Source organism: Primulina eburnea, chromosome 9 (genome assembly GCF_022965805.1).
Source record: "Primulina eburnea isolate SZY01 chromosome 9, ASM2296580v1, whole genome shotgun sequence".
NCBI lineage: Eukaryota > Viridiplantae > Streptophyta > Magnoliopsida > Lamiales > Gesneriaceae > Primulina > Primulina eburnea.
The window spans coordinates 20279078-20306091 of NC_133109.1; the positions used below are offsets into that span (position 1 = coordinate 20279078).

At 38.2% G+C, this 27014-nt stretch overlaps 1 protein-coding gene across 1 annotated transcript; it reads left to right on the plus strand.

Moving 5' to 3' along the window:
• The first annotated feature begins 569 nt into the window (after positions 1-569).
• LOC140841332 (dolichyl-diphosphooligosaccharide--protein glycosyltransferase subunit 2-like) lies at positions 570-24901 on the plus strand. The gene is made up of 19 exons (XM_073208655.1): positions 570-805; positions 1220-1412; positions 1501-1590; positions 11916-11978; positions 12087-12156; positions 12377-12441; positions 14908-14962; positions 15942-16069; positions 16185-16300; positions 21940-22009; positions 22364-22465; positions 22590-22679; positions 22778-22926; positions 23344-23455; positions 23528-23611; positions 23814-23894; positions 24006-24230; positions 24339-24461; positions 24637-24901. The coding sequence occupies exons 1-19, from the start codon at positions 663-665 to the stop codon at positions 24751-24753; spliced, it is 2076 nt and encodes a 691-aa protein (XP_073064756.1). The 5' UTR covers positions 570-662; the 3' UTR covers positions 24754-24901.
• Positions 24902-27014: the final 2113 nt, after the last annotated feature.

Genomic DNA, 27014 nt, shown 5'->3' on the forward strand with positions numbered 1-27014 from the left:
AAACAACTGTATAATTCAATTCAGGCGGTTGATAACAAAATTTGATCACCCCTAATATTGAGAGGATAAGTGTGAGTGTTGTGCTTGGGAAGAGAATACTTAATAATGATAGGAGTGAGTTTCATGTGACACCGTCTCACGGATCTTAATCTGTGAGACGGGTCAATCCTACCTATATTCACAATAAAAAGTAGTACTCTTAGCATAAAAAGTAATACTTTTTCATGGATGACCCAAATAAGAAATCCGTCTCACAAATACGATCCGTGATACCGTCTCACACAAATTTTTGTCTAATGATAGAGTGTGTTTTAGGAAATTCAAAAAATATAACAAACTTAGCTTTTGATTAGAAAGAATATTGGTGGCAAGAGTATCTCAAGTAATTTTTTAGCCAAATTTTAGTATAACGAAAAATTTGAAACGATTAATACGTTAGAAATATATTTCTAGTAATTATTATCATGGGCCAGCCCAGTAGGGGCTGCGAATATCTAGAGCCCAATTGTAATTGGGCCGGGTTGGTCTATTGCCTGGGTCATATTTGGAAATTCGGATAAATCTCCTTCCATAGTTCCATTGACCATAAACCTCCTTGGATTTCAGTCACTGAGCAGAGGCTCGAAAATTCTCTCCGCAATTAACAAAACTCGGCCTTAAAAATGGCAGGAAATTTAGGGTTTCTGGTTTTAGCATTGTTGTTATTGATTTCCATGTGTGAATCGGCAGTGTTCAACTCGGTGTCCGATTCCCATCGATCTGCTGCACTGGAGCTGTTGTACCCATCCGACGGATCTTTTGGAAGGTAGTTTAAAAAACATATCTTTTTTGATTTTTTAATTTTTATAGGGCGTATTGTATTTTTTTATGAGCTTTTGCAATTTCAATCGTTTTCTTGAGCTTTTGCGGGATTATTTTTTCTTGATCTGAACAAATAATGGGGTTTGTGAATGTTTATTTTGGTTTCCGATAAACTGATATAGGGTTTTACGTGGGGGTAGCGCAGAAAAATGTCACCCATCAAGTTGAAAAAAAAATCAACTTTCTGAAATTATGCTTGGTATCTAGTATCCTTTAATGCTATTTAATTGTTTGTAGTGTTTTCTCCCTTCTTTATCATTTTTCTTGAGAGAATTTTTCATAGCTTTTAAGATTCTTTTGTAAGGCTAGTCATGAACTGCTGTTTGATAGATGCTAATCTCACTTACACATTTGTTAGCCTGAAAGTGATGTATGAGGCATTAAGAACATTTGAGGTTCTTGGAATTGATAAGAAGGCTGATGTAAGGGCTTCTGCTTGTGCATCTGTAGCTGAAACCCTTCGTTCAACTTCTTCAGCTTCAGAGGATCTGTTCAATGCCTTAAGAGTTAATGGCATATTGAAATGTGAGCTCAATGACGAGACGTTTGCGGTATTGTAAATCTTGTCCTATCATTTTGTTTTTGTTGAGATGTGGTACTCATCTAATGTCTAACACGTGTCTTTTACTATTTTTGCAGGAAATTTCATATAGATTTAAGGATAATTTAAATGGTGCCAGATCACTTATTGATTTCTACTACTCCATAGGAAGTTTACTGCTTGTAAAGGTAATGAATATCGTTTATGAAGTCTGAATAATTTAAGCCTTCTGTATTACAATCATATTACCACTTTAATGATAATTGTTGATTCATTAAGGAGAAAGAAAACCAGAAACATACTTGTACCATAAATCTATTATTATAATTTCTCCACATGTTGTCAATTTATTTTAACTAATCTGCTGTGCTTCTCAGGGGTATGATAGAGATTAATTTGGTTCTCCGTCAATCTTTTCTACCAGTGTTTAAGATTCTTTGTATCCCTGATCTGCGCTGAGGTTCATCTTTGTTGGATCTCGGTTTTCTACACGCCCAAACGCAGCGGAAGTTTTAAAATTTTATTTTATTTTGACAATCAAAATATATTTGGACGCTCGTATGATTTTATCATAAATAAACATAGGATGTTTAGAAAAGTTATACCTTTGGTGAATTAATCACTGGACATCAACCGATCCGGTATAACAGATCTGGCTCTTGATGAATCCCTACGAACTTTCTTCAAGAGACTCCTTTCTTTCGCTCTAATTAGGTCCACGACTGAATAGTGTGTTCGTCTTCCAATTTGCACTAGAAAATATGGAAGATTTTTGCGTAGGAGAGAAATTAATTGAGAGACGGCACTATTTTTCTTTCTCAAAACCAAGTGGCCGAGAAAAAACCTTTCTTTTGGAGGCTCACGTAAGTTTTCATAGTGGTGGGCTAGGTTTAGGCTTTTCCATGTATTATTTATAATTAAATAATATCTTAATTACATAATTAACATTAATGGGCTTGATTTAATTAATTGGGCTAGTCCAACTAGTTTAATTAATTTAATCAAAGCTCATCAAAACTTTAATTATTTATTATGTTGGACTTGTACCCCTACAAGTCCATTAAACATATTGCCCACCATATTTAATTTATTAATTAATTAACTCAACATTTGAGCTTAATAAATTAAATATATTTTAAATTCAACATTTGAATTTATTATTTAAATTATAAATTCAACTCCTTGAATTTTCATCACCTCCAAAATTTAATATTTAATAAACCCAACATTTGAGTTTAATAAATTAAATTCTCAAATTTTATAAATTCAACTCCTTGAATTTATTCCCTCAAAATTTAATTATCATAAATTCAACTCCTTGAATTTACTATATAATATAAATTCAACTTTTGAATTTATTATCTCAACGGGAACAAACAATCCAGTACTTGTGTGACCCTCAATGGTTCAGGGATACAGCTAGCCGTGGGTTCACAACTCTTTGTGATTCAGGACATAATCCTTTATTCGGGCTTACCCTAGTTAGCCCAATTCTTTTCATCAACACCTTGATCAAGAATGTCAGAACTCATTTCTGATAGCACCCATCGGATCATGGTAAGAGCGTCTAGTAGCATCGCCCCATGATCCCCTAGGTATCACTGATAGTGCCTGCAAGAACCAGTCGATTATGATTAGCGTACAGTACGGTCCCTTCATCTCATATATCCCGATCGAATCTGCAACCATTGGTTCATCGAGGGTTGCATATTAATTCGATAACTATGTGATAACTATAATAGTGGCATCGCGTTTACTATTTGAGAACTCCTTCTCTAACTTACATCTCATACTCTGGCCAGAGATTCCGTGCACTATTATTTCATCAGATCACACAGGATCAAGGTTGTAAATGGCGGGAGGCGGTGGCGGGGCGGTCGGTGACCGCCTACCGCCTCGGCCGCCTAGGCGGTGCCTAGGCGGTTCAATTTTTTTAAGTAATTTTTTATAGATAATCATGCAATATAATCATTTTTATGTAAAATGTGCAATTAAATAATGTTTAAACACAAAATATAGTATCTAGATAATGTGTAATTAATAAAGATTCATCATGATATTAATGTTATTATGCCAACGAAGTAATATAATTTCTTTTACCAAAAAACTAAGTTTAAATTTTCAAAGTTTCAATCAATTATCCATCATTAGAACAAGTGATGTGGTGTTGAGAGTTGAGAGTTGAAGTGAAAACATAAAATAAAATAAAGAAAGAGAGGTGTGTTATGGTTTTAATATTTAAAATTAGTTGACTTTGACTTGTTTTTAAAATTGTTGACTAAGTTTTAAAAATTGTTGACTAGGTCTTTAAAATTGTTGACTACTGCCTCGCCCGCCTGCTCGCCGCCTCGCCCGCCTCGACCGCCTGTTCGTCGCCTCGACCGCCTCGACTTGCCTACTCGCCGCCTCGACCCGCCTCGACACCCCTCTACCCGCCTTGACACCCCTCTACCCGCCTTGACACCCGCCTCATGCATAGGCGGTGCGGTCGAAGGCCGCCTACCGCCTAGGCGGCCGCCTCGACCGCCATTTAGAACACTGCACAGGATATCCACACCCGTAGGTGAGCGGTGAATCCCCGACTACAATGCACTGGCTCCTATATGTGTCGCAACTGTACCCAACCTCGCCACCTGATGACTCTCCTGGAGCCGGTAAACGAGTCAAAGCACAGCCCTAGCATATAGAGCCTCAGTGTTGTCCCGGGTCGTAAGGACTAATGGTGTACAATCATAATCACGGACTTATCCTCTCGATGAATGATAACCACTTGGAAAGTCCGAGAGAGGGTTGTTCGGTATAATCATCATATGACTACCCATCTGCATGTTTGGACATCACTATGCCCTTACCAAGAAACGCAGTACACAACATCACATATGCTAGTCTCGAGTTCAAGCGGCCTTTATCCCTGTTTTAGGCGGCTGAATCGACTAGGAACGAATTTAGAATATGCAGTGTTTACAAATTAGTTTCAACATCGAATTACGATTCATTTGTATTAAAGCATAATCAAGGACTTTATCTATGCTGTTTGCATGGGTATACAGATAAAGTATAACAAGACCATAAAAGGTTAAATTATATTAAAATAAAGATTGTTTATTTCACTTGAGTCAATAAATTCCCTAGCCAACCGTTGGCTTGCAGGACATCTACTCTAACAATCTCCCACTTGCCCTAGAGCCAACTACCCTTAATCCCATTGCTTCGCGATGCTTTTCAAACAATGGTCCTGGCAAGGGCTATGTAAGTGGATCAACAACATTATCTGCAGAGGGGACTCTTTCAACTGATATGTCTCCTCTTCCCACTATCTCCCGTATGATGTGGAACTTCCTCAGTACATATTTGGATCGCTGATGAGACCTTGGTTCCTTTGCTTGCGCAATGGCACCAGTGTTGTCACAGTACGATGGGACTGAATCAACTCTATTAGGAATAACGCCCAACTCTTGGACAAAATTCCTCATCCAAACTACCTTTTTGGCTGCATCAGATGCAACAATGTATTCAGCTTCAGTGGTGGATCCCGCAACGATGTCTTGCTTGGAACCTTTCCAAGAGACAGCCGCACCATATAGCATGAATACAAAACCAGAGGTCGATTTCGAATCATCTACGTCACATTGGAAGCTAGAATCAGTGTAGCCTTCCAATTTTAATTCTCCACCCCTTTAGACCATGAACAAGTTCTCAGTCCTTCTCAAGTACTTAAGAATATCTTTCACAGCCTTCCAATTTATTGGACAAGGGTTCGCCTGATATCTGCTTGTAACACTCAAAGCGTAAGCAACATCAGGACGTGTCGATATCATACCATGCATGATACTACCAATAGCTGACGCATATAGAATACGTGTCATCATCTCTATCTCTTCATCAGTTTTGGGACACATAGCTTTAGATAGAGTAGTACCATGACACATTGGTAAGTATCCTCTCTTGGACTCTTCCATAGAGAATCTATTTAGAATGATATCGATATAAATCGCTTGGGTGAGCTCCAACATCCTTTTGATCTATCTCTATAGATTTGTATTCTCAATACATAGGATGGTTCACCCATGTCTTTCATGGAGAATTTACTTGCTAACCATACTTTAGTTGATTGCAGTAATCCTACATCATTCCTAATGAGCAGGATATCATCAACATAAAATACTAGGAATGTCACTACACTCCCACTAACTTTCTTGTACACACATGGTTCCTCTGGATTCTTAGCAAAACCAAACTCTTTGATAGTGCTATCAAATCCGAGGTTCCAACTCCTTGATTCATGCTTGAGACCATATATTGATCTCTGAAGTTTGCATACCTTATGCTCACTTCCTACTGATGTGTATCCCTCAGGTTGAGACATATAAATTTCTTCTTTGATGTCTCCATTGAGGAATGCAGTCTTTACATCCATTTGCCATATCTCATAGTCATACTATGCTGGTATGGCTAGTAGTATTCTAATGAACTTAAACATAGCAACTAGTGAAAAAGTTTTCTCATAGTCAACTCCTTGCCTTTGAGTATAATCTTTTTCAACCAGCCTTGCTTTGAAGGTCACTACCTTCCCATTCGTTCCAAGCTTTCTTTTGTAGATCCATTTGCACCCTATGGGAACGATTCCCTCAGGTTGATCCACCAATGTCCAGACTTGGTTTGAATACATAGAGTCCATTTCTGACTGCATGACTTCAAGCCATTTGGTTGAATCAGTATCAGATATTGCTTCTTTGAAATTCATTGGATCACATCCAACACAATGCTCATCGTGACTTTGTTCATGAAGAAGCGTATATCTTGCAGGCGGTCTAATAACCCTATCAGACCTTCTAGGAGCTTGTACTTCAACTACTGGTTCTTGGGAAATGGGTTCAACTTCTGAGGGAGTATCTTGAATTTCTTCAAGTTCTATCATCTTGCCTTTTCTATCTAATAGAAATTCCCTTTCCAAAAAGGTGACATTTCTTGAAACAAACACTTTTGCTTCACTGGGATGATAGAAATAATATCCAATAGAATTCTTTGGATATCCTACAAAGTAGCACAAAGTGGATCTACTATCCAATTTGTCTCCCACTGTCTGCTTCACGTAAGCAGGACATCCTCATATTCTCTCGTAAGAATATTTGGGAGTTTTTCCCATCCATATCTCATATGGTGTTTTATCCACTGATCTAGTATAGGCATTATTCAACAACATTGCCGCAGTTTCAAGCGCAAAGCCCTAAAACGATGTAGGCAATTCAGCGAATCTCATCATTGATCGAACTATGTCAAACAAGGTTTGCTTATGACGTTCAGAAACACCATTCAATTGTGGTGTTGCTGGTGGAGTGCACTGTGAGAATCACATTCTCTTTTAGATAACCCAAAAATTCAGCACTCAAGTATTCTCCACTTCGATCAGATCGAAATGCCTTAATACTTCTTTCTAGCTGGTTTTCTACTTCAGATCTGAATTCTTTGAACTTTTCAAATGCTTCAGATTTGAGTTTCATAAACATACCCATACCTCGAATGATCATCAGTAAAGGTAATGAAGTAGGATTGCCCATATTTTGTGCTAACACTTAGCGGGCCAAAATTGTCTGTGTGGATCAAATCCAATAGACCATGCGCACGTTCCACGTTTCCATTGAATGGAGTATTGGTCAATTTTCCTTTTAGACAGGACATACAAGCAGGTAGAGAATTTATGTCTGACAAGTCAAACATGCTTTCTCCCACTAGCTTGTGCATCCTTCTTTGGGAAATATGACCTAGTCTAGCGTGCCATATTTGTGTGGGATTTGGATCATCTAACTTTCTTTTGGTTTTTGTTGAAATCATGTTTTCTTGGACATTCACTTATCATTTCCAGAACATTTCTGGCACATAAATTTCTTATGTCCGAACTTCTTGCAGTGAAATAAATATGTTCTAATTTATCGGGCTTTGTAGTCCTTTTAAGTATCTTTCAGAGTTTGCCTCTTATTGGGATTGTTTTTCTTGTGAGGGGTGGAACATTTCTTTCCCTTACCTTGTGGGCTATTTTTCGTCTGACGAGAGGCCCATTAGAAAAACAACAATTCCCTGTTTTATGGTGATCTCATAAGTTATAACCGTATTGACTAGCTCTTCAAGACTATCATCTATCTTATTCAATTGAAGTTCACCATAACCCCGTCAAATGAGGAAGAGAAAGACAACAAATTCATTTACCTAGTAACTCGTTAGGAATCACATATTCCAGGCCCATCACATTCTTAATAAGCCCAGTCATACGTACACCATGCTCATGGGCCAAAGCCCTGTCTTGCATGCGTGTAGTCATGAGCTCCTTGAAAGTGGTGTGCATAGTTTCATGCGCCATGCAACTCTTGCACGTGCATTCGAATGTCAGCAGCATTCAACACTTCCTCAAACTGTCTCTACAGTTCATTTGACAAAGAAGCGAGCATGTTACACTTTAGCTTGTATACTATGGTTCTACCATCTTGCATGCTTTGTCAGTTCAGCAGGACTGACATTAGTGCGTATGCCATTTTCTCCGAATTCAGAACGATTTTCCCAACCAGTCTTGAAAATTAGATTCGGTTAGCTTGTTAATAATAGAAATGTCTTACGTGACGAAATCGAAAATGTACTGATATGGAAACAGAATAATTGTTGCTGATTATTTTAAAATAATTTTAAGCTATAAAATATGGATTTTATTTTATAAATCTCCTTCCCACTATTTTGACATTTCCACCACCCTCTGATGAAAAAGGGAAATCGTATTTCCTTAGTGGGCACGAAGAGTCCAATTAGCCAATAATAATCCCGAATAATATCAGCCAATTATAATTTCTAAAAGATAGAATCCAATTGCATCCCTATGCAACCTCCGCGTGTTTTGCCTCACGTTTAATAAGGACCCAATAATATGACGCCGTTTATTTTCGCGTGTCAAAACCGACCCATCAATATTGAATTGTAGTAGACGGTCGCCATGAGTTCCCCCAATAATATGAGCCGAAGTCATGAGAGTTCCACTCAATTCACATCATATGTCCGGTGGAAGTCACAGCTTTCCGGCGTACAGGCCTCCCCAATAATATGAGCCAGACACTGTCCACGGGTAGCGATCAACATGCAACCACGGTTGATGGAAGGCAAGAAAAAATTAAACTCTTTTAATTTTTACTTTTTCGGTTTGATATAAATTTTGAATCATATTCAAAATGAGAGATTTTAATTTTAAAATTGTCTCATCATTTTAATTTAAAAATCGCGTGCCACGAGTTTGTATGTTTGCCGGATTCATGCAACTATATTATCTAATAATATACATACATGCATACTACTATATATCGCATATATCATAATATGACATTCAACAATAAATAAGGATGATCGATCGCCAACACTATTAGATCCATGTGAGCCATACATGGATCCAGGTCCAAACCTAGGTGAATGCAGGGATGCAAATGCAACTTATTACAAAAGCTTCCAATATTTTACATGTCTTCGTCTTGATCATCGGGCCCACCATCTTCCAGTCTTGATCTCCCACTATTTCTAATTATTACATTTGAATAGCCATGGCACATAAGGGATATATCTCATGGGGGTGGGAACGGGCCATAAACCAGGCCCACTTTAATAATATCAAATATTATAAAAATGAATAAAAAAACAGTAAAATATCCTAACATACACCTAACACATTGGTCAAGGCTCTCGATCATCCTTCATGCATTTAATATCAAATATTAACATCAATTTAATTAAACAATTTAATTAATTGATAAATCATATATCTAATAATTTATCACAAACCACCACAATTATTAAAGAATTTAATAAATTAAATAAACCCCTTTATTTAATTTCCAATTAAATCAATCATAATTGATTTCTTGTAAAAAACTCAATTTTACCATAAATAATTAAAATCATATTCTAATTATTTATTTCACAAGAAAATTATTAATTTTCTAAAAAACAATTTTCCAAAATAAAAATTGAACCAATTTTCAAAAATATCAATTTTACCCAAAAATTTGAAAAATCAGAAAATCGCACCCCAGGCCCAAACAATTCAAGCCCATTATTCAGCGCGCTTCCCGAGACGCTCCCGGGCAGCCGCCCGCCCACTGCCCGCCCGCTGCCCGAACGTTTCGGGCAGCGGCAGCGGCCCTGTGCGCGCAGAACGCGCACAGGCGCGCCGACGCCACGCGACGCCTGCGCTAGCGCGGAGCGTGCAGGCATCCGGCGCCTGCGCTAGCGCTGTGCGCGCAGGCGTCCCACGCCTGCGCGCACGCTGCGCGCTGCCGTGCGCGGCCCTGCGCGCACGGACTGCCCGGAACAGTTCCGGGCAGATTAATTTTTTTTTTTTTTCGAAAATCTGGAAAAATAAATTTTCGTGGTGCTAAATTTTCTGAAAAATTTTCTTGTGTGGTTAGAAATAAATTATTCAATATATCAAAACCATACGATTTAGAAAACCTGGCTCTGATACCACTGTTGGATCTCGGTTTTCTACATGCTCAAACGCAGCGGAAGTTTTAAAATTTTATTTTATTTTGACAATCAAAATATATTTGGACGCTCGTATGATTTTATCATAAATAAACATAGGATGTTTAGAAAAGTTATATCTTTGGTGAATTAATCACTGGACACCAACCGATCCGGTATAACAGATCTGGCTCTTGATGAATCCCTACGAACTTTCTTCAAGAGACTCCTTTCTTTCGCTCTAATTAGGTCCACGACTGAATAGTGTGTTCCTCTTCCAATTTGCACTAGAAAATATGGAAGATTTTTGCGTAGGAGAGAAATTAATTTAGAGACGGCACAATTTTTCTTTCTCAAAACCAAGTGGCCGAGAAAAAACCTTTCTTTTGGAGGCTCACGTAAGTTTTCATAGTGGTGGGCTAGGTTTAGGCTTTTCCATGTATTATTTATAATTAAATAATATCTTAATTACATAATTAACATTAATGGGCTTGATTTAATTAATTGGGCTAGTCCAACTAGTTTAATTAATTTAATCAAAGCTCATCAAAACTTTAATTATTTATTATGTTGGACTTGTACCCCTACAAGTCCATTAAACATATTGCCCACCATATTTAATTTATTAATTAATTAACTCAACATTTGAGCTTAATAAATTAAATATATTTATAAATTCAACATTTGAATTTATTATTTAAATTATAAATTCAACTCCTTGAATTTTCATCACCTCCAAAATTTAATATTTAATAAACCCAACATTTGAGTTTAATAAATTAAATTCTCAAATTTTATAAATTCAACTCCTTGAATTTATTCCCTCAAAATTTAATTATCATAAATTCAACTCCTTGAATTTACTATATAATATAAATTCAACTTTTGAATTTATTATCTCAACGGGAACAAACAATCCAGTACTTGTGTGACCCTCAATGGTTCAGGGATACAGCTAGCCGTGGGTTCACAACTCTTTGTGATTCAGGACATAATCCTTTATTCGGGCTTACCCTAGTTAGCCCCATTCTTTTCATCAACACCGTGATCAAGAATGTCAGAACTCATTTCTGATTGCACCCATCGGATCATGGTAAGAGCGTCTAGTAGCATCGCCCCATGATCCCCTAGGTATCACTGATAGTGCCTGCAAGAACCAGTCGATTATGATTAGCGTACAGTACGGTCCCTTAATATCATATATCCCGATCGAATCTGCAACCATTGGTTCATCGAGGGTTGCATATTAATTCGATAACTATGTGATAACTATAATAGTGGCATCGCGTGTACTATTTGAGAACTCCTTCTCTAACGTACATCTCATACTCTGGCCAGAGATTCCGTGCACTATTATTTCATCAGATCACACAGGATATCCACACCCGTAGGTGAGCGGTGAATCCCCGACTACAATGCACTGGCTCCTATATGTGTCGCAACTGTACCCAACCTCGCCACCTGATGACTCTCCTGGAGCCGGTAAACGAGTCAAAGCACAGCCCTAGCATATAGAGCCTCAGTGTTGTCCCGGGTCGTAAGGACTAATGGTGTACAATCATAATCACGGACTTATCCTCTCGATGAATGATAACCACTTGGAAACTCCGAGGGAGGGTTGTTCGGTATAATCATCATATGACTACCCATCTGCATGTTTGGACATCACTATGCCCTTACCAAGAAACGCAGTACACAACATCACAGATGCTAGTCTCGAGCTCAAGCGGCCTTTATCCCTGTTTTAGGCGGCTGAATCGACTAGGAACGAATTTAGAATATGCAGTGTTTACAAATGAGTTTCAACATCGAATTACGATTCATTTGTATTAAAGCATAATCAAGGACTTTATTTATGCTGTTTGCATGGGTATACAGATAAAGTATAACAAGACCATAAAAGGTTAAATTATATTAAAATAAAGATTGTTTATTTCACTTGAGTCAATAAATTCCCTAGCCAACCGTTGGCTTGCAGGGCATCTACTCTAACAATCTTTGCATGTTTGCTATTGATATGCAGGATCAAACTTTCAACAGCGATGTTCATCTTAGAGATGCTGATAAAATTTTCCGTTCTTTGAAGGTGAATAGTGGATTTGTAGTTCACCATTCAGTTTGATATGGTTTCCCTTACAGAAGTGTCTATATGTTATATTGTCTCAAGGCCTAAACGATATTGGATTCTTGGCAGGATCTCAGCCAGAGTGATGGAAGATGGAGATATAGTTCCAACAATCCTGAATCTAGCACTGAGGCTGCTGGTAATTACTTACATAACAGAATTTCGGTCTTTACTGGCACTATAACATAATATTGGGGTTTTCTTTTTATGACCATCATTGATCGTAAATTTCCTCTGTTTGCTAATCATAATTTTGTTACCACCTTGTTCATCGTTTTGGGTTTACAGCTTTGAATCGTCTCTACTTTCTGTTGTTTTACCATCTTCTCATTGTCTTTCTATCCCGTTTCCTTATTTAGGGATAGCACTTGAAACCCTGGCTGGAGTTATTTCTTTAGCATCTTCTGAGATTGATCGTTCTCTGGTGAGCCTTATGTTTGTCTGTCTCATTTGTCTTAAAACATATTGTAACGACCCTCGCTTACTACTTAAAATATACGGAAAATTAAATTTTTCTATCTAATTAAATTCATAACTCTTAAATTTTAAATTCAATAAAAACCTACACATCATTGTCGAAAATTTCAAACAAATAAATCTAAAATTCAAAACTTTAAAAAAATATATATAATTCAAACTCTGAATATTTTTAGGCATAAAAATTATCCACGTCGACATCCATAAAATATTTAAAAACACCCAAAGAAATTTCAATAAAAACCTACACATCATTTTCGAAAATTCCAAACAAATAAATCTAAAATTCGAAACTTTAAAAAATATAAATAACTCAAATTCTGAATATTTTGAGTCATAAAAATGATCCACGTCGATATCCATAAAATATTAAAAACACACAAAGAAATAATTTGTTTCCCAACCAGAATGCAATAAAATAAATAAAGTATAAATCAGTTTTAACATGCATAAAGCTCATAAACTGCAAGGCAATCGGGGCGTGCACTGCCTATGGTCCTAGCCTGCTCACTGGTCATCACCTCCAGTCTCCTCAACAACGTAATCTGCCTCAATCAAGTCTAGTGAGACTAAAGACTCAGCATGCATAAACCGTGAATAACGAATGTTAAATAATAAAAATTCATGCAATTTAAACATATTTGATACGTAAATTACATAGGCATAAATGAATATGACGTGACTTTTCTGCATAAATATTTTCATAGAACATGTTTCACTTGACATAACATAAACTTAAACATTTTGCGTAGAGTTTTGCTCATTGAACTGTGATACCATAACATAATTCGTGTGATCAAACTAACACCACAATGCTTAGCCAGCAAGGATCACCACAGCCATTGGACTGGATATACACTACCAATAATAAGATAATAATAAGGTAAGTTGGAAAGGTACCCGGACACGTTCTCCGGTTTCCATATCCGTAGATGCATAATTTGGCAACAAGACAACTTACGTACCCAAAAAATAATATTTTTGCACGTTATATTTATTTACTAACGTCGTGGACCTCGTTTGGATCGACCCCCAGACCCGCTGCCACTACTTTTAATTTACAATTCAAAACATCTCATAAACTTACATCTTACCCGCATGACTTCCGAAATAAATAAAACGATTTGCGACTTGCCTCCACGACTCGGGACTCGACTCAACCTTGATCAGCAACCTTTAGAATCACCTCTAGAACAGCCCCAAACCATCCCGAAACAAGACAAGCAACTCTGGGTTCTATTCGGCCCCTTTTTGACACCTTCGGGTTTTATATGGCTCCAAACTTACCACGGCTCGAACCAGCCCTTAACCAAATCCTAGACCATGACTTTATACCCTAACCAAGCCACGGATATGGTCCTTACCAAATCAGGTCGCACGTGGACGTCGTGGAGCAACCGGCTGTGACACCCGAAGCTCGCGTGCTGTCTCTTTTGTCTCAAGCGACTTTCCTATCCGACTAGCCCATAAACGACCAAGACCAGACCCATCTCGCGAGTGTGTGTGCGTCTGTTTTATTTTTTTAATTTTTTTTTTAAAAACTTTGCCAATTAATTAAATACTAACTAAATAATTTATTAAGTCTTAAAATAATTTAATAAAATATTAAACATCATGCCAAAGAATAAAATATCCTATTTATGGAAATTTGCTAATATCATGCTTAAAAATATTTTAATTCATCTAATAATTTAAATTTGACTTTAAAATGCAAAAATTCATAAATCATTTAAAATAAATAATTTCTTGGCTTAAAATAAAAATACAACATTTAATTTTTGCACCTTAATCGTCTCTGATCTCCTATCTCGGGTCAAATATCGAATATTCGTCTGAAAATCTTAAACTCGAGAAATACAATTAAATCAAGGGAAAATAAACATATAAATATTTAAACTAAATTAAAAATGCTGAATGCGCCATTCAATCCATTTAATAATCATTTAAATTAAACTCATTAAATTATGCATGCAGTCTCCGTGTACTGGCTTTTGGGTACTGCACATATTGTTCAAAAAATTTAAGCAATATTAAAGTTACCTATGTAATCAATATGAATTAATATCAAAGGTTCTTAATTCATCAGGCCTTTTCTTTTCCACCCATTGGATTTTTTCCTGTCACTGATTAATATTTGGGTGATCTATTATTCATGTTCACTCAAATGCTTCTGGCTCATACTTTTAATTTTATATTTTATGCAATTATATCTGAAACTGTGTCCGTGGACTATTTCATTGCCTAAAGCACCATGTATTTGGGCTAAGCCAACCATCGTGACTTAATACTATACACTTTATCGTGAGTCTCTTCTCATTCATTGTTCCTTATAGGTTCCTCTATCCAAAAACTTTTGAAGGGGAGTACATTTAGTTGTTTCTGGCATCCTGATCTATGCCTGCTTTGTTTCCAGGTTGCTAATTTGAAAAATGATATAGTGAAGCTTTTTGATAGCATCGAAAGATACGGTATGTGTTGCTGTTGTGATTAATTACTGTTTCTTTACCTACATTCACTTGTAATTTTACTGGTAAATATCCTTAAATTTTATCATGTTTAGCGTTAGCATTTGAACTAATCTTTGGCATGCATAGATGACGAGTTTGTGAGATTCTTTCAAACCAACTGTGATGACAAAGAAGAAACCACTGTCTTACGACATTGGCTGAAATTTGACTTGGGATAGCTGTCTTCTTCTCTACATGGGCCATGAGATGATGAGATTGTGTGACAATAGGCAAATTGTGCTACATAAAAATTTTGAGTTTGATTCTCATTCATGGCTGAAATGCATTTAGATTCTCTCTCTCTGTGGACCAAATAACACGATGTTTTCTTTGTTACCTATGCTTGTATGAGAGTAGTTCTTAATCTAAGCTTCATCGTAGTAATGTGAGATCGATGTACATGCATTTTTGAACAGTAAAACTTAATGGCATTAGTAATTACTTGATGTTTGATCATCATCCCATGATGCATATCGCAAGACTGAGAGGCTGAGATCAAGAGTGTATCAAGTATGATATAAAAATGGTTTCTCTCACTGCATCTTTCTTTCAAGCTTCAATCTGTTAATGCTCCTTTATTTTTGTTGTTTTTTGAATTAGGAGTATTAAGGTTTCTTGACATTCTGAGATGTTATGTTCTGAACTGCGTTGTTCATCGGATGTTATCGAGACCAGCAAATGATTTGAACAGTTTTTTGTAAATTAATAAGATACGGATGATAATTATAATTTGTGTTTGGTTACATATGATTGACTTTAATATGGATAAGAATGGTAGGTTCTTGACTGAAAAAACTATTTTTTTTACCCGATTTGTTTTTAGAAACCAACAAATAATGAGCAACGTGGCCATTTTTCTCAGGTTATTTCTGAATGCTTAGCCAGTGATTCAATCATGCTATTTTTGTCACTGACTTCTGAGTAAATTTACTCTTTTTAGATGATGGGGCTTGTTACTTTGATGACAAGCTTCTTGGCTCACATGGAGATCAGGGCCCTCTTTCAGCCTCCTCTTCTGTGGTCCATGGGGCCTCAGCTCTTGCTGGAGCCACCTCTGAAAGTTTAAATGTGTGCTGTTCAGGAGCTATGATACTGCTTTATTAATTTCATGTTTTTTATCCGCTATTCTTTATTTTATTAATAAGGTGGTAACCATATAAAATCAGTGGTGTGATGATTGCAGCTTCCAGGGGAGAAAATTTTGGGTTTGGCAAAATTTTTCCTTGGCATTGGTGTTCCTGGCAGTGCGAAAGAATTGTATCACCAAATTGATGCCTTGGCTTGTTTGGAAAAAATTAGGCAAGTAATTTTCAGCTTCTTTGTAGTGACTATTGTGCTGTATTAATTCTTATATGTATCTGTTAGGAACTCAGGTAACAATCCCGATCACTTGAACAGAAAATAGAATTTGTATTGCACCGGGAAATTAACTGACAAGAGGTTACAGACACTTTCTCTCACACTAACAATTAGTTAGTGACTCAACACTCTATATAACGGAATGATTCTCTAGCCTACCTCCCCCCTTTTATTTATACTTCTTCCACACGTGCTTCTCCCTTCCCTCTTCTTACGTAAACATTTACAATCCTGGGCTTGGCTTTGTTTATCCCTTCAGCTATTGGTTTTGCTACTCCAGTAGTCACTGGGCCCAATGTATCTGGGCCCAATGTGTTTGGGTCCATAACATGCCTTGCCTCATCAAAATTCGCCTTGTCCTCAAGGCGAAAATCAGGGAACTGTGTTGAAAAGCTTTCCTTGTCTTCCCATGTAGCTTCCTCTATCGGTCTTCCCTTCCACTGGACCAGCAATTGTTGGGCTATCTTCCCTTGTACTCGCTTATTTCTTTCATTCAAAATCCCTTGAGGTTCGAAGGATATAAATAAGTCCGCGTCCACTTCACTGGGCAATTTAACATCATTTGGACCTTTACCCACAGCCTTTTTTAAGCATGACACATGAAAAACAGGATGTATCTTAGACCCTTCGGGTAACTTTAAGCGATAAGCCACTTGTCCCACCCTCTTCAACACTTGATACGGACCATAGTATCTTGCTGCCAGTTTCTGAAACACCCTTGTAGATACCGAATTTTGGCGGTGTGGTCGTAGCTTCAAATACACCACATCGCCTTCTTGGAATTGAACTTCTCTACGTTTCTTGTTGGCAAATTTGGTCATTCTCTGTTGGGCTCGTTCCAAATTATATTTGAGCTGCCTTAAGAGCTCATCCCTGTCCACCAAAGCCTGTGATACAGCAGACACCTTTGTTTCTCCTGGTAGAAATTTAGTTACAGTAAGGGGTTTTCTTCCATACACCACCTCAAAAGGGGTCATTCCAGCAGCCGTTTGGTAAGAGGTGTTGTACCAATATTCAGCCCAATGTAGCCATTGTGACCAACTCTTGGGTTGTTCGGAGCAGAAACATCGCAGATATGTTTCCACACATTTATTCAAGGCTTCACTTTGTCCATCTGTCTCCGGGTGATAGGCCGTGCTCATCTTGAGTTGGGTCCCTTGTAACCGAAATAGCTCCGACCAGAATAAGCTCATAAACACCGCATCTCTGTCGCTGACAATCGTCTTAGGGATGCCATGTAATTTGACCACATTCTTTGTGAAAGTTTCTGCTACTAACTTGGCCGTGTATGGCCTTTTCAGTAGTAAGAAGTGTCCATACTTGGATAATCGGTCAATCACCACTAATATCACTTCATGCCCATGTGATTTTGGCAGCCCTGTAATGAAATCCATTGCCAACTCTTCCCATATAGCTTCTGGAATCGGTAATGGTTGCAGCAACCCTGCAGGTGTCATTGCTTCATATTTTTGTCTTTGACAGACTCCACATTCTGACACAAATTTGTAGATATCCTTCTTCATCTTTGGCCAAAAGAAATTGCTTGCAATTCTCTTATACATTCGTAAAGCTCCGGAGTGTCCCCCGAAAGGGGTATCATGAAATTCAATCAGCAATGTGGAGACCCATGATGATTTCGAAGGCACGACTATTCTGCCTTTAAAGAGCAAGCTTCCATTAATGAGAGAATAATGCTTGCTGCCTTCTGGGTCCCTCCTCACCTTTTCAATGATGTTTTTAAGCTCGGGGTCATTTCTTACTGCCTCTTGGAGTGCTTCCACCCCCACCCATTCTGTTTTTGTGAAAGCCTTCATTTCTCCCGTGCTCTCCCTTCTGGACAGTGCATCAGCTGCCCCATTTTCTGCCCCTGCTCGGTGTTTTATTTCGAACTCATACCCCATCAACTTAGCCAACCAATATTGCTGGTCCGGTGTAGTTATTCGTTGTTGCAACAGATTTTTCAAGGGCTTATGATCGGTTATCACGACAAACTTGCGTCCCAGTAGATAGTGTCGCCAATGTTGGACTGCTAGAACTAATGCCATTAATTCCCTCTCATATGTTGATTTAGATAGTGCCCTATCTGCCAACGCCTTACTGTAAAAAGCAATTGGTTGACCCTCTTGGTTCAACACTGCCCCAATGCCCATTCCAGAAGCGTCGCATTCTATCACAAATTCTTTAGAAAAGTCTGGCATTCTCAGCACAGGAGCAGTAACCATAGCTTGCTTAAGTCTTTCGAAAGCTCCTTGGGCTTTCTCCTCCCACCCAAATTGATTCTTTTTCAGTTGCTCAGTGAGGGGTCTCGCGATCTTACCATAGTCTTTAATAAACTTTCGGTAATATCCCGTCAACCCCAGAAATGCCCTTACTCCCTTCGTGTTCTGTGGTTGTGGCCAATGCACCACACTTTCAATTTTGTTTCTGTCCATTGCTACGCCTTGTGCAGTGATGATATGTCCCAAGTACTCAACCTGTTCTAGCCCAAACTGACATTTTTTTTGATTCAAGACGAATTTGTGTTGCTGTAATAATGTCAGCACCACTTCTACATGTTTAACATGATCCTTCCAACTCTTACTGTAAATTAAAACATCATCAAAGAAAACTAATACAAATTTACGCAAATAAGGGCGGAATACCTCATTCATGGTAGCTTGAAAGGTTGCTGGTGCATTTTTAAGCCCAAAGGGCATAACCAGGAACTCGTAGTGGCCCTCGTGCGTTCGAAACGCTGTTTTATGGACATCGGCAGCTCGAACTCGAATCTGGTGGTACCCAGATTTGAGGTCCAGCTTGGAGAAATGAGTAGCTCCATGCAGCTCATCAAACAATTCTTCCACCACAGGAATAGGGTACTTGTCAGCAATTGTAATATCGTTTAAAGCCCGGTAGTCCACACAAAATCGCCAACTCCCATCTTTTTTTTTAACCAGTATTACTGGACTTGAATAGGGGCTATTGCTGGTTTGTATAACCCCCGAGATGAGCATTTCACTCACCATCTTTTCAATTTCATCTTTCTGCCTGTGAGCATATCGATAAGGCCTTACGGATATCGGTCCACAACCCTCTTTTATACTTATAACATGATTTTGGCTCCGATTAGGAGGTAAACCGCAAGGTTCCCGGAATACTTTTTCATATTTTGCCAACATGTTGTTCATTGCTTCTCCTCCCCCCCCCATCTTCTGCTCCCCACTCCTCTCCTCCCTTCCACTTTAATAATACGGCCCCATAAAATTCCACCTCACTTACTTTGGCTATGCTTTTAAAAGATACCAGTGATCTGCTAAGGGAGGGATCCCCTTTTAAGATAACAGTCTGCTCACACCAACTGAATCGCATCTCCATCCTATTCCAATTCAGCAGAACATCTCCCAAGGTACGAAGCCAATCGACTCCCAAGATAAGATCAATACCTCCTAACTCAAACAGATACCCTTCAATCTGTATTTGGCATTGCCCCAGATCCACCTTCAACCTTCGACACACCCCTTGTGATGACACCCGACATCCATCTCCAAGACACACCCCGAAGAACACGCTACTGTCAACTTCGAGTCCTAATTCGGTTATTACTTCTTTTGAAACGAAATTGTGGCTCGCACCACTGTCCACCATCGCCACTACTTCTTTCCCAGCTACCTTCGCTCTCATTTTTAAGGTTTGTGGGTGGTTTATGCCGTTGACCGAGTACAGTGGTAATTCCAGGGTGTTGAATTCCACGTTATTTTCCCCTGTCTCCTCTGCTTCCCGTCTTGCCTCCTCATTTTTTTCCTCTAACTCGACTTGCTCCCATTCGCTCTCCTCCCCTTCCTCTTCTGCTAGAATCGTCACTCTCAAGCTTTTATTGGCGCATCGGTGCATTGGGTGATAGGGATCGCCACACTTAAAGCACAGTCCCTTCTCACGTCTGTGTAAAAACTCTTGATGGGATACTACTCTGTCGTCCCGAATTTTTTGATCAGGTGGTCTCGACATCCCTCCACGACCACCGCCTGAATGATTCCGAGGCCCACCGCTATACGATTGCGGTGTAATTGGATTTCGTGTTCTTTGCTCTCCTGGACTCCATGTCCGCGTATTGTTATTGGGTTGTGGGTAACTCTTGCTCCGATCTCTTTCATGGGCAGGAGCCTGAGTGGCCCAGCCCATGTTAGATACCGGCTTATGTGTATACCCCAAGCCCAGCCCGACTTTACTTCTTCCCCGATCCACCGCCGTCCCATACAATTCTCGCTCCAGGCCTCTCGCTAACATCATCGCGTGATCCACCGTTCTGGGCGCATGAACAATCATTCTCCGTCGTATCTCCTCCCTCAACCCACTCATAAAATAACCTAGCCCCTGGTCCTCTTGTACCTCGCCCAGCTGCGCAATCAACATTTCAAAACGCTCTATATAAGCGTCCACCGATAGCTGTTCTTGATTCAGCGAAGCTATGAGCTCAAACGGATTGGCATCGAAACCACTGTATCGTTTGATCAATTCTTCCGCTAACCTATCCCAACTTAAGTTTGGGATCCTTACTTTCATCCATCGGAACCAGTGGACCGTAGTACCTTGCATACAGATGTAAGCTAACTTGAGCCTGCATTCGGTTGGAGATTCATGGACTTCGAAATATTGCTCCATCTTTCCTAGCCATCCCAACGGATCTTCCCCTTCAAACATAGGTAGTTCAATTTTTTTCAGTGCCATTCTCACCTCCTCTGTTGCTTCTTCCCCCTGGTGCGCTACCCTCTCCTCCATACCGTGCACTGCGCTTCCCTCCCCTAACTGTCCTCCCCCTTCATTGCTCCGTACCGTAGCTCCCGCTCGTAACTTGATCATTTGCTCCATTATTCCTTTCAAACTTAGCAAGCCTTCCACCGCCTGGTCTATCTTATCCAGCCTTCCTTGCACTTGCGACATGTTGTCTTGCACCCCCATCAACGCCTTCTCCATGCTTTCCATCTTAGCTTCTGATCGTGTGCTGGCCATTGCTTCCCGTCGTTCTCTCGGATCCGGCAGGTCGGACCAAATGTTAGGAACTCAGGTAACAATCCCGATCACTTGAACAGAAAATAGAATTTGTATTGCACCGGGAAATTAACTGACAAGAGGTTACAGACACTTTCTCTCACACTAACAATTAGTTAGTGACTCAACACTCTATATAACGGAATGATTCTCTAGCCTACCTCCCCCCTTTTATTTATACTTCTTCCACACGTGCTTCTCCCTTCCCTCTTCTTACGTAAACATTTACAATCCTGGGCTTGGCTTTGTTTATCCCTTCAGCTATTGGTTTTGCTACTCCAGTAGTCACTGGGCCCAATGTATCTGGGCCCAATGTGTTTGGGTCCATAACAGTATCCATATAATGCCCCTATATCATGCATTCATGCTATTCTCGTTTTGATTTGGAAATTTCAAGTTAGATCCTGATTTATATTACACAGTTCTTTTCTATTGATTGATGTATTCGGATATCATCACATATTATATAATTGGTTTGGATTTGCTAGGAAGCCACTTGTATATCAACACAAAAGTTAACCATTGACCATCATAAATTTATCACTTTTCTTCAGGGGATCTATTCCTTTGATTTTATCACTTCCCTCAAGTGTGCTTTCAGTAACAAGGGCAGAACAGCTTAAGGTGTATATTTCTAATATCTCCTCTGCTCTTTTGATTTATTTTTTAATAATTTTTTGAGGTTCTTTGCAGTTTGATAAAATTTCTCCTTATGAGTTGTTTATTTTACTTCATTTGTGAATGTAAAAATATGTAAAATTGGCACTTGTGTAATGCTTATGTAAAAATTGGCACTTGTGTAAAACTTCAAAGCAAAATTTTGTTCCTTCCAATCATATGACCATAGTCTATTACTCAACAGAATAATTACTCATAAAATGTTTGCTGAAAGTCTTCGACTTAAATTGCCTTTGGACTACCTCAGAAATTTGTTCTATGCAAGTCTATTCTGTTACTTTGACACTTCATGTTTTGTAGGTGCGGGTCAACACTGTTTTGGGATCTGTTGCTCCACCACTGATGGTCTATCTCAGGCAAATTTTTGTTTCAGGTTCAAAAGATGCTTCTGTCGTTCATCAGGTTCTCCTTTTACTTAGTATTGCTTATTCAGTCACAGTATTGTTTTGACGACATTTGAAAAACTACAAATTCCAATTGACCGATGCACCTGAAAAATTGAAGCACTTGGATTCCCATGATGCAGAAGCTCAAGTTTGACCCTGACAGTGGAATGCATGTGTTGGAAACATTGCCAGCAAATATCGATATCGGGAACTATGTTTTTTCTTTTGAGGTACTTACTTTTTTACCATGTTGCTCATCCTCTTGATATTCTCTTTATTCTTTAAAGTAATCCTCTTTTCGCTGATCTTCTTTGTTTTCAATTAGTAGATTGTACTTGATGATCCAGAATATAAGAAAACATATGTAACTGGTGGGCGAACGAAAGTTCCTATACATTTAACTGGAGTAGTTCAAGTTGAGAATGAAGAGATTGCGGTGCTTGACAGTGATCTTGGGAGTGTTGAAATGCACAAAAAGTACATCCTTTGAAACCATTCATTTTGTTATATCCTTTTTTCTGATTTGGCTGATTATTTCTTCTGCTGTATACTTCTTGTTTTGTGGTTCTCTCTCTTCTGTTCTGCATACTTTGTTCTTCTGGTGGTCAATGTTGTACCATGTTTTCTTATTTTTCAATTGTACATAACGCTCACACAGGTCTTCTCTTGGCAGTTATCTTCTTTTCCTTCATCACAATTCTTGAATTTGGTCAATCTTATATTTATTTTATATCATGGTTCTTGGCTTACAGTTTTCGAAGTTTTAATAATAATAATTCAAATTTCGGAATTCCTGCTCCTTGGGAGGTCCCAAATAAATGACTACTCGAATCAGGATGTTCATTATGCAAGCAGTTAAGAGCAGCTTAGTTTGTTGTATATTTTGTGATTCAGGGTTGATTTATCCGGAGGGAGTTCTATTTCTTTATATGCAAACCATCTCCAGAAACTGCGGTTGTCTTTTACTTTGACGTCTCCTTCTGGACATGCTTTCAAGCCTCACCAGGTTGGTGTTCTAATCTATAGTTCCTTAAACTGTTTTTAGTTTTTTATGTTTTGATTATCATGTTTTAAGCAGGCATTCCTCTCACTAAGACATGAGAGTGGAGTTGAGCATATCTTCGTGGTGAGCAACTCCGGGAAAAAGTTCGAGATTGTTTTAGTAAGTACATCCTAACCTTCTCTAGTAATGTGACACCATTTACATGTGGGCTTCAAAAAATTTAGATGCAATTTAGAGTGAAATAAGTCACAGAAGCTTCAAATTGACTTTTGAGGAACCATGAATTAATGCTTGCACATTAAATTTCTAACCATTTTTACAAATGGCTTACTTGTCCATATCTTTGTTTTCTTTCTTGAAGGATTTTTTGGGACTGGTCGAGAAGTTTTACTATTTGTCTGGAAAATATGACATTCAAATTACAGTTGGTGACTCTGTCATGGTAAATGTTGCGTGAAGTGAAAGTTTTGCACCACTGATATTCCCTCCAACCCATAGTTCTTATATATGCCATTACATGGTCGAGCTAAGTTCCTTTTCTTATCTATTTCAGGAGAACTCATTCTTGCAACCTCTGGGCATTATTGAATTAGATCTTCCAGATGCATCTGAAAAGGCAGCTCGCCCTCCTCCGCAGTCTGTTGACCCATACTCTAAATTCAGGCCCAAGGCTGAAATAACTCACATTTTTAGGGCTCCAGAGAAGCGTCCTCCTAGAGAGCTTTCTCTTGTTTTCTTGGGTCTTGTTCTCTTGCCATTTTTGGGTTTCTTGGCTGGGGTAACTTCCAATTTTATATTTCCACTTCCTATTTGCATTTTTTAGTTCTTACTATTTTTTGTGTTCCATTGTTTTGTGACTAATATTCTTGCGTTTACATCTCCGCAGCTCTTCTACCTGCGTGCCAACATGAAGAATTTCCCCAGGTCAACTATTCCTGCAACATTTGCTATTTTCTTCCATTTGGGCATTGCAGCTGTTCTATCACTCTATGCATTCTTCTGGTTCAAGGTTTTGCCTCTATTATTTTCCTCTTTTATGTATTTTTGGCCGCATGTTTTGGTATTTTATACAATAACCATTTTAACTTGCAATAATTTGTTCAGCCTGTTTTTTCTTTTTTCAATCAATCAATCTATCTATCAAGCATTTTTAACTTGATAATGAATTCACAATTTTTTTGCAGTTGGATCTATTCACAACCCTGAAGGCACTTGGAATTCTGGGGATGTTCTTGATGTTTGTGGGGCACAAAACACTTTCTCATCTGGCGTCTTCATCCTCTAAGTTGAAATCTGCTTGAAATATATATCAGCGGTATTTTGAAGGTTTCATTGTTTTTCGAAGAGAGAAATGTTGGCAATTTTTATTGGTATAACTTAAAATTCCTCATTTTTGTGACATTTTTCTCCAAATATATATGGATTAGTGAACATAGGATTAGACTGTCACTGCTCAAGTGTTCATCGACACATTATGGAAAGAATTTTACAAGTATGCACCAACAACTAATTTCGAATTGGTAAATTTCGAATTGGTGGTGCCTTGGATGCTCATTTTGCATACTTGTGTATCACACTCGACGAGGTAAAAAGCCATTTAAATTATTGAGGCAGTCTGAGTTTTTTTTTTTTGATGCCTACAACACATTACAGAGATGATTCATTGTCAACAAGACAACAGCCACCACATTTTGCCACGTGTCATTTAGTATATACTGTACCAGGGTGATCCTTCTCAAGTGTACGGGTTTCATGTATACTTTATGTGGGCGATAGTTCTTGTAAATTTTGGTATTAAGATGGTGGAGAACGCTTCATTAATAACTGCCCTCTCATCTAATCCACATCCAAAAGTGAAATACTTCAATATTTCAAAAAAATAAATAAAAATTGCGAGTACTTTAATTTATAACATATATACTATATATTTTCAAAATTATTGCGCTTCTTGTCCTTGTATTTGTCTATCAGCTATTTTGTTGTTTTTTAGCTTAAATTCTAGTTTTCAATTTTAGGTTTTTTTTAACACGAAGCGACATGACACGTGTACACCAAGACTAATTTTGTCAAAACAAAACCTATTTTCAGAAGATGAAATTTGTAATCACTCATTTTTTTCAAACTCTACTTTTTGTCAAAACAACTTGATCATGTCCAAAAGGGCTAACAAAATAATTTCTTCTTTCCATCTCTTGTATATATGACCTCGGCTCCAATCAACGTCTTGGCCCGTCACTCTTATCTGCATCACATTAAATAACTGAAATGAGTATAAAACTCAGCAAGTGGAACTCTTACATAACAATCTGTACATATCATACTCTGAAAAACATGGCTTTGAAATCATTAAATACCATCCAACTCTTGAAACATAAATAACATAGTATAACATAACAATAACGATGGTATTTATCTTTTCTCTGTTGGATTGATATCTAAATAGTATCTCTGTCTCTGTACTTATATCTCATCGATATAAATCGATTACTCTGTTGGGATATAAGCCTATGGTCGTTGATCAACTAATTGCATGCAATATCTGACTATCTATTTATCAATCCAATAAATCATTTAAACTCTCTCTTGGACATTTAAACAAACACTTTGAATACTCTTTTCTCTTGCATTCTTTTTATACAATTGAGACTTATAAAAGCCTCTAATATACAACAAAGTATATCCATACATAACATGAATCAAATGGAAGGGAATAGCATAGTAAACCTATTGAAATACAAATATATACTTTTCATGTGAGCACAAGAAATGAATTCCACTTACAACCAATAGAAAGCTTGGTTCTAATCTCTTGGTACAAAACCTACAACAATAAACCATGTATTGCACCATCAATAACTCAATAATCCAATAACCATACCATAAAACCCATAAAACCAACACAATCAAACATTCCATAATTTCTCCCACACCAAAATCCAAAAATAACTAACACCACAAGCTTACCTTAGCTCCTTAAACCCAAAACGATCTTGTTCTCTCTTCAATAATCCCACAAGAAGCTTGAATCAATGAATCAAAGGAAAGAAAATAAGAACCTTAGTCTCCCTTGAGCTGAAGAATCTAGAAATGAGGAAAGAATGAGAGAAATGAGCCAAACCCTTGTATTATATCACTTAAAACTCCAAAACACGACTGCACTGTTCACGCACCGCAGGTGCGCTAATCTTTGAACCGGGGGTGCGCTACGCGTACTGAATCACATCCAAAATCCGAGAACAAGGACCGTGGGTGTGCTGCATTTCCTACCGCGGGTGCGGTGTCGCCTCTGCCCAACCACCGCGGGTGCGGTGTCTCTTCCAGTGCGGGTGCACTGTCCCCTGAAGCCAACAAATATTTTGCAACTAAAATCGAATCACAACGTCGCTTCTCCTCATATGTTTGCAACAACTCTCAACATGAAAGTTGCACCTCTATGTCTTATCTAACCAATCCAATTGGCCTCATACCAATAGGCTCAACATACAAATTACCATGAATTAAATCGCAACGAGGCTACAATAAACTACACCTCATCTATAACCAACAATACTATAAACCATAA

Excerpts from the sequence above, each read along its gene's own strand:
- LOC140841332 (XM_073208655.1), top strand. The coding sequence starts at position 663 with ATGGCAGGAAATTTAGGGTTTCTGGTTTTAGCATTGTTGTTATTGATT. Across the intron at positions 11,979-12,086 it reads AAATTTTCCGTTCTTTGAAG|GATCTCAGCCAGAGTGATGG; the intron begins GTGAATAGTGGA and ends GATTCTTGGCAG. Across the intron at positions 24,462-24,636 it reads ATGCATTCTTCTGGTTCAAG|TTGGATCTATTCACAACCCT; the intron begins GTTTTGCCTCTA and ends ATTTTTTTGCAG.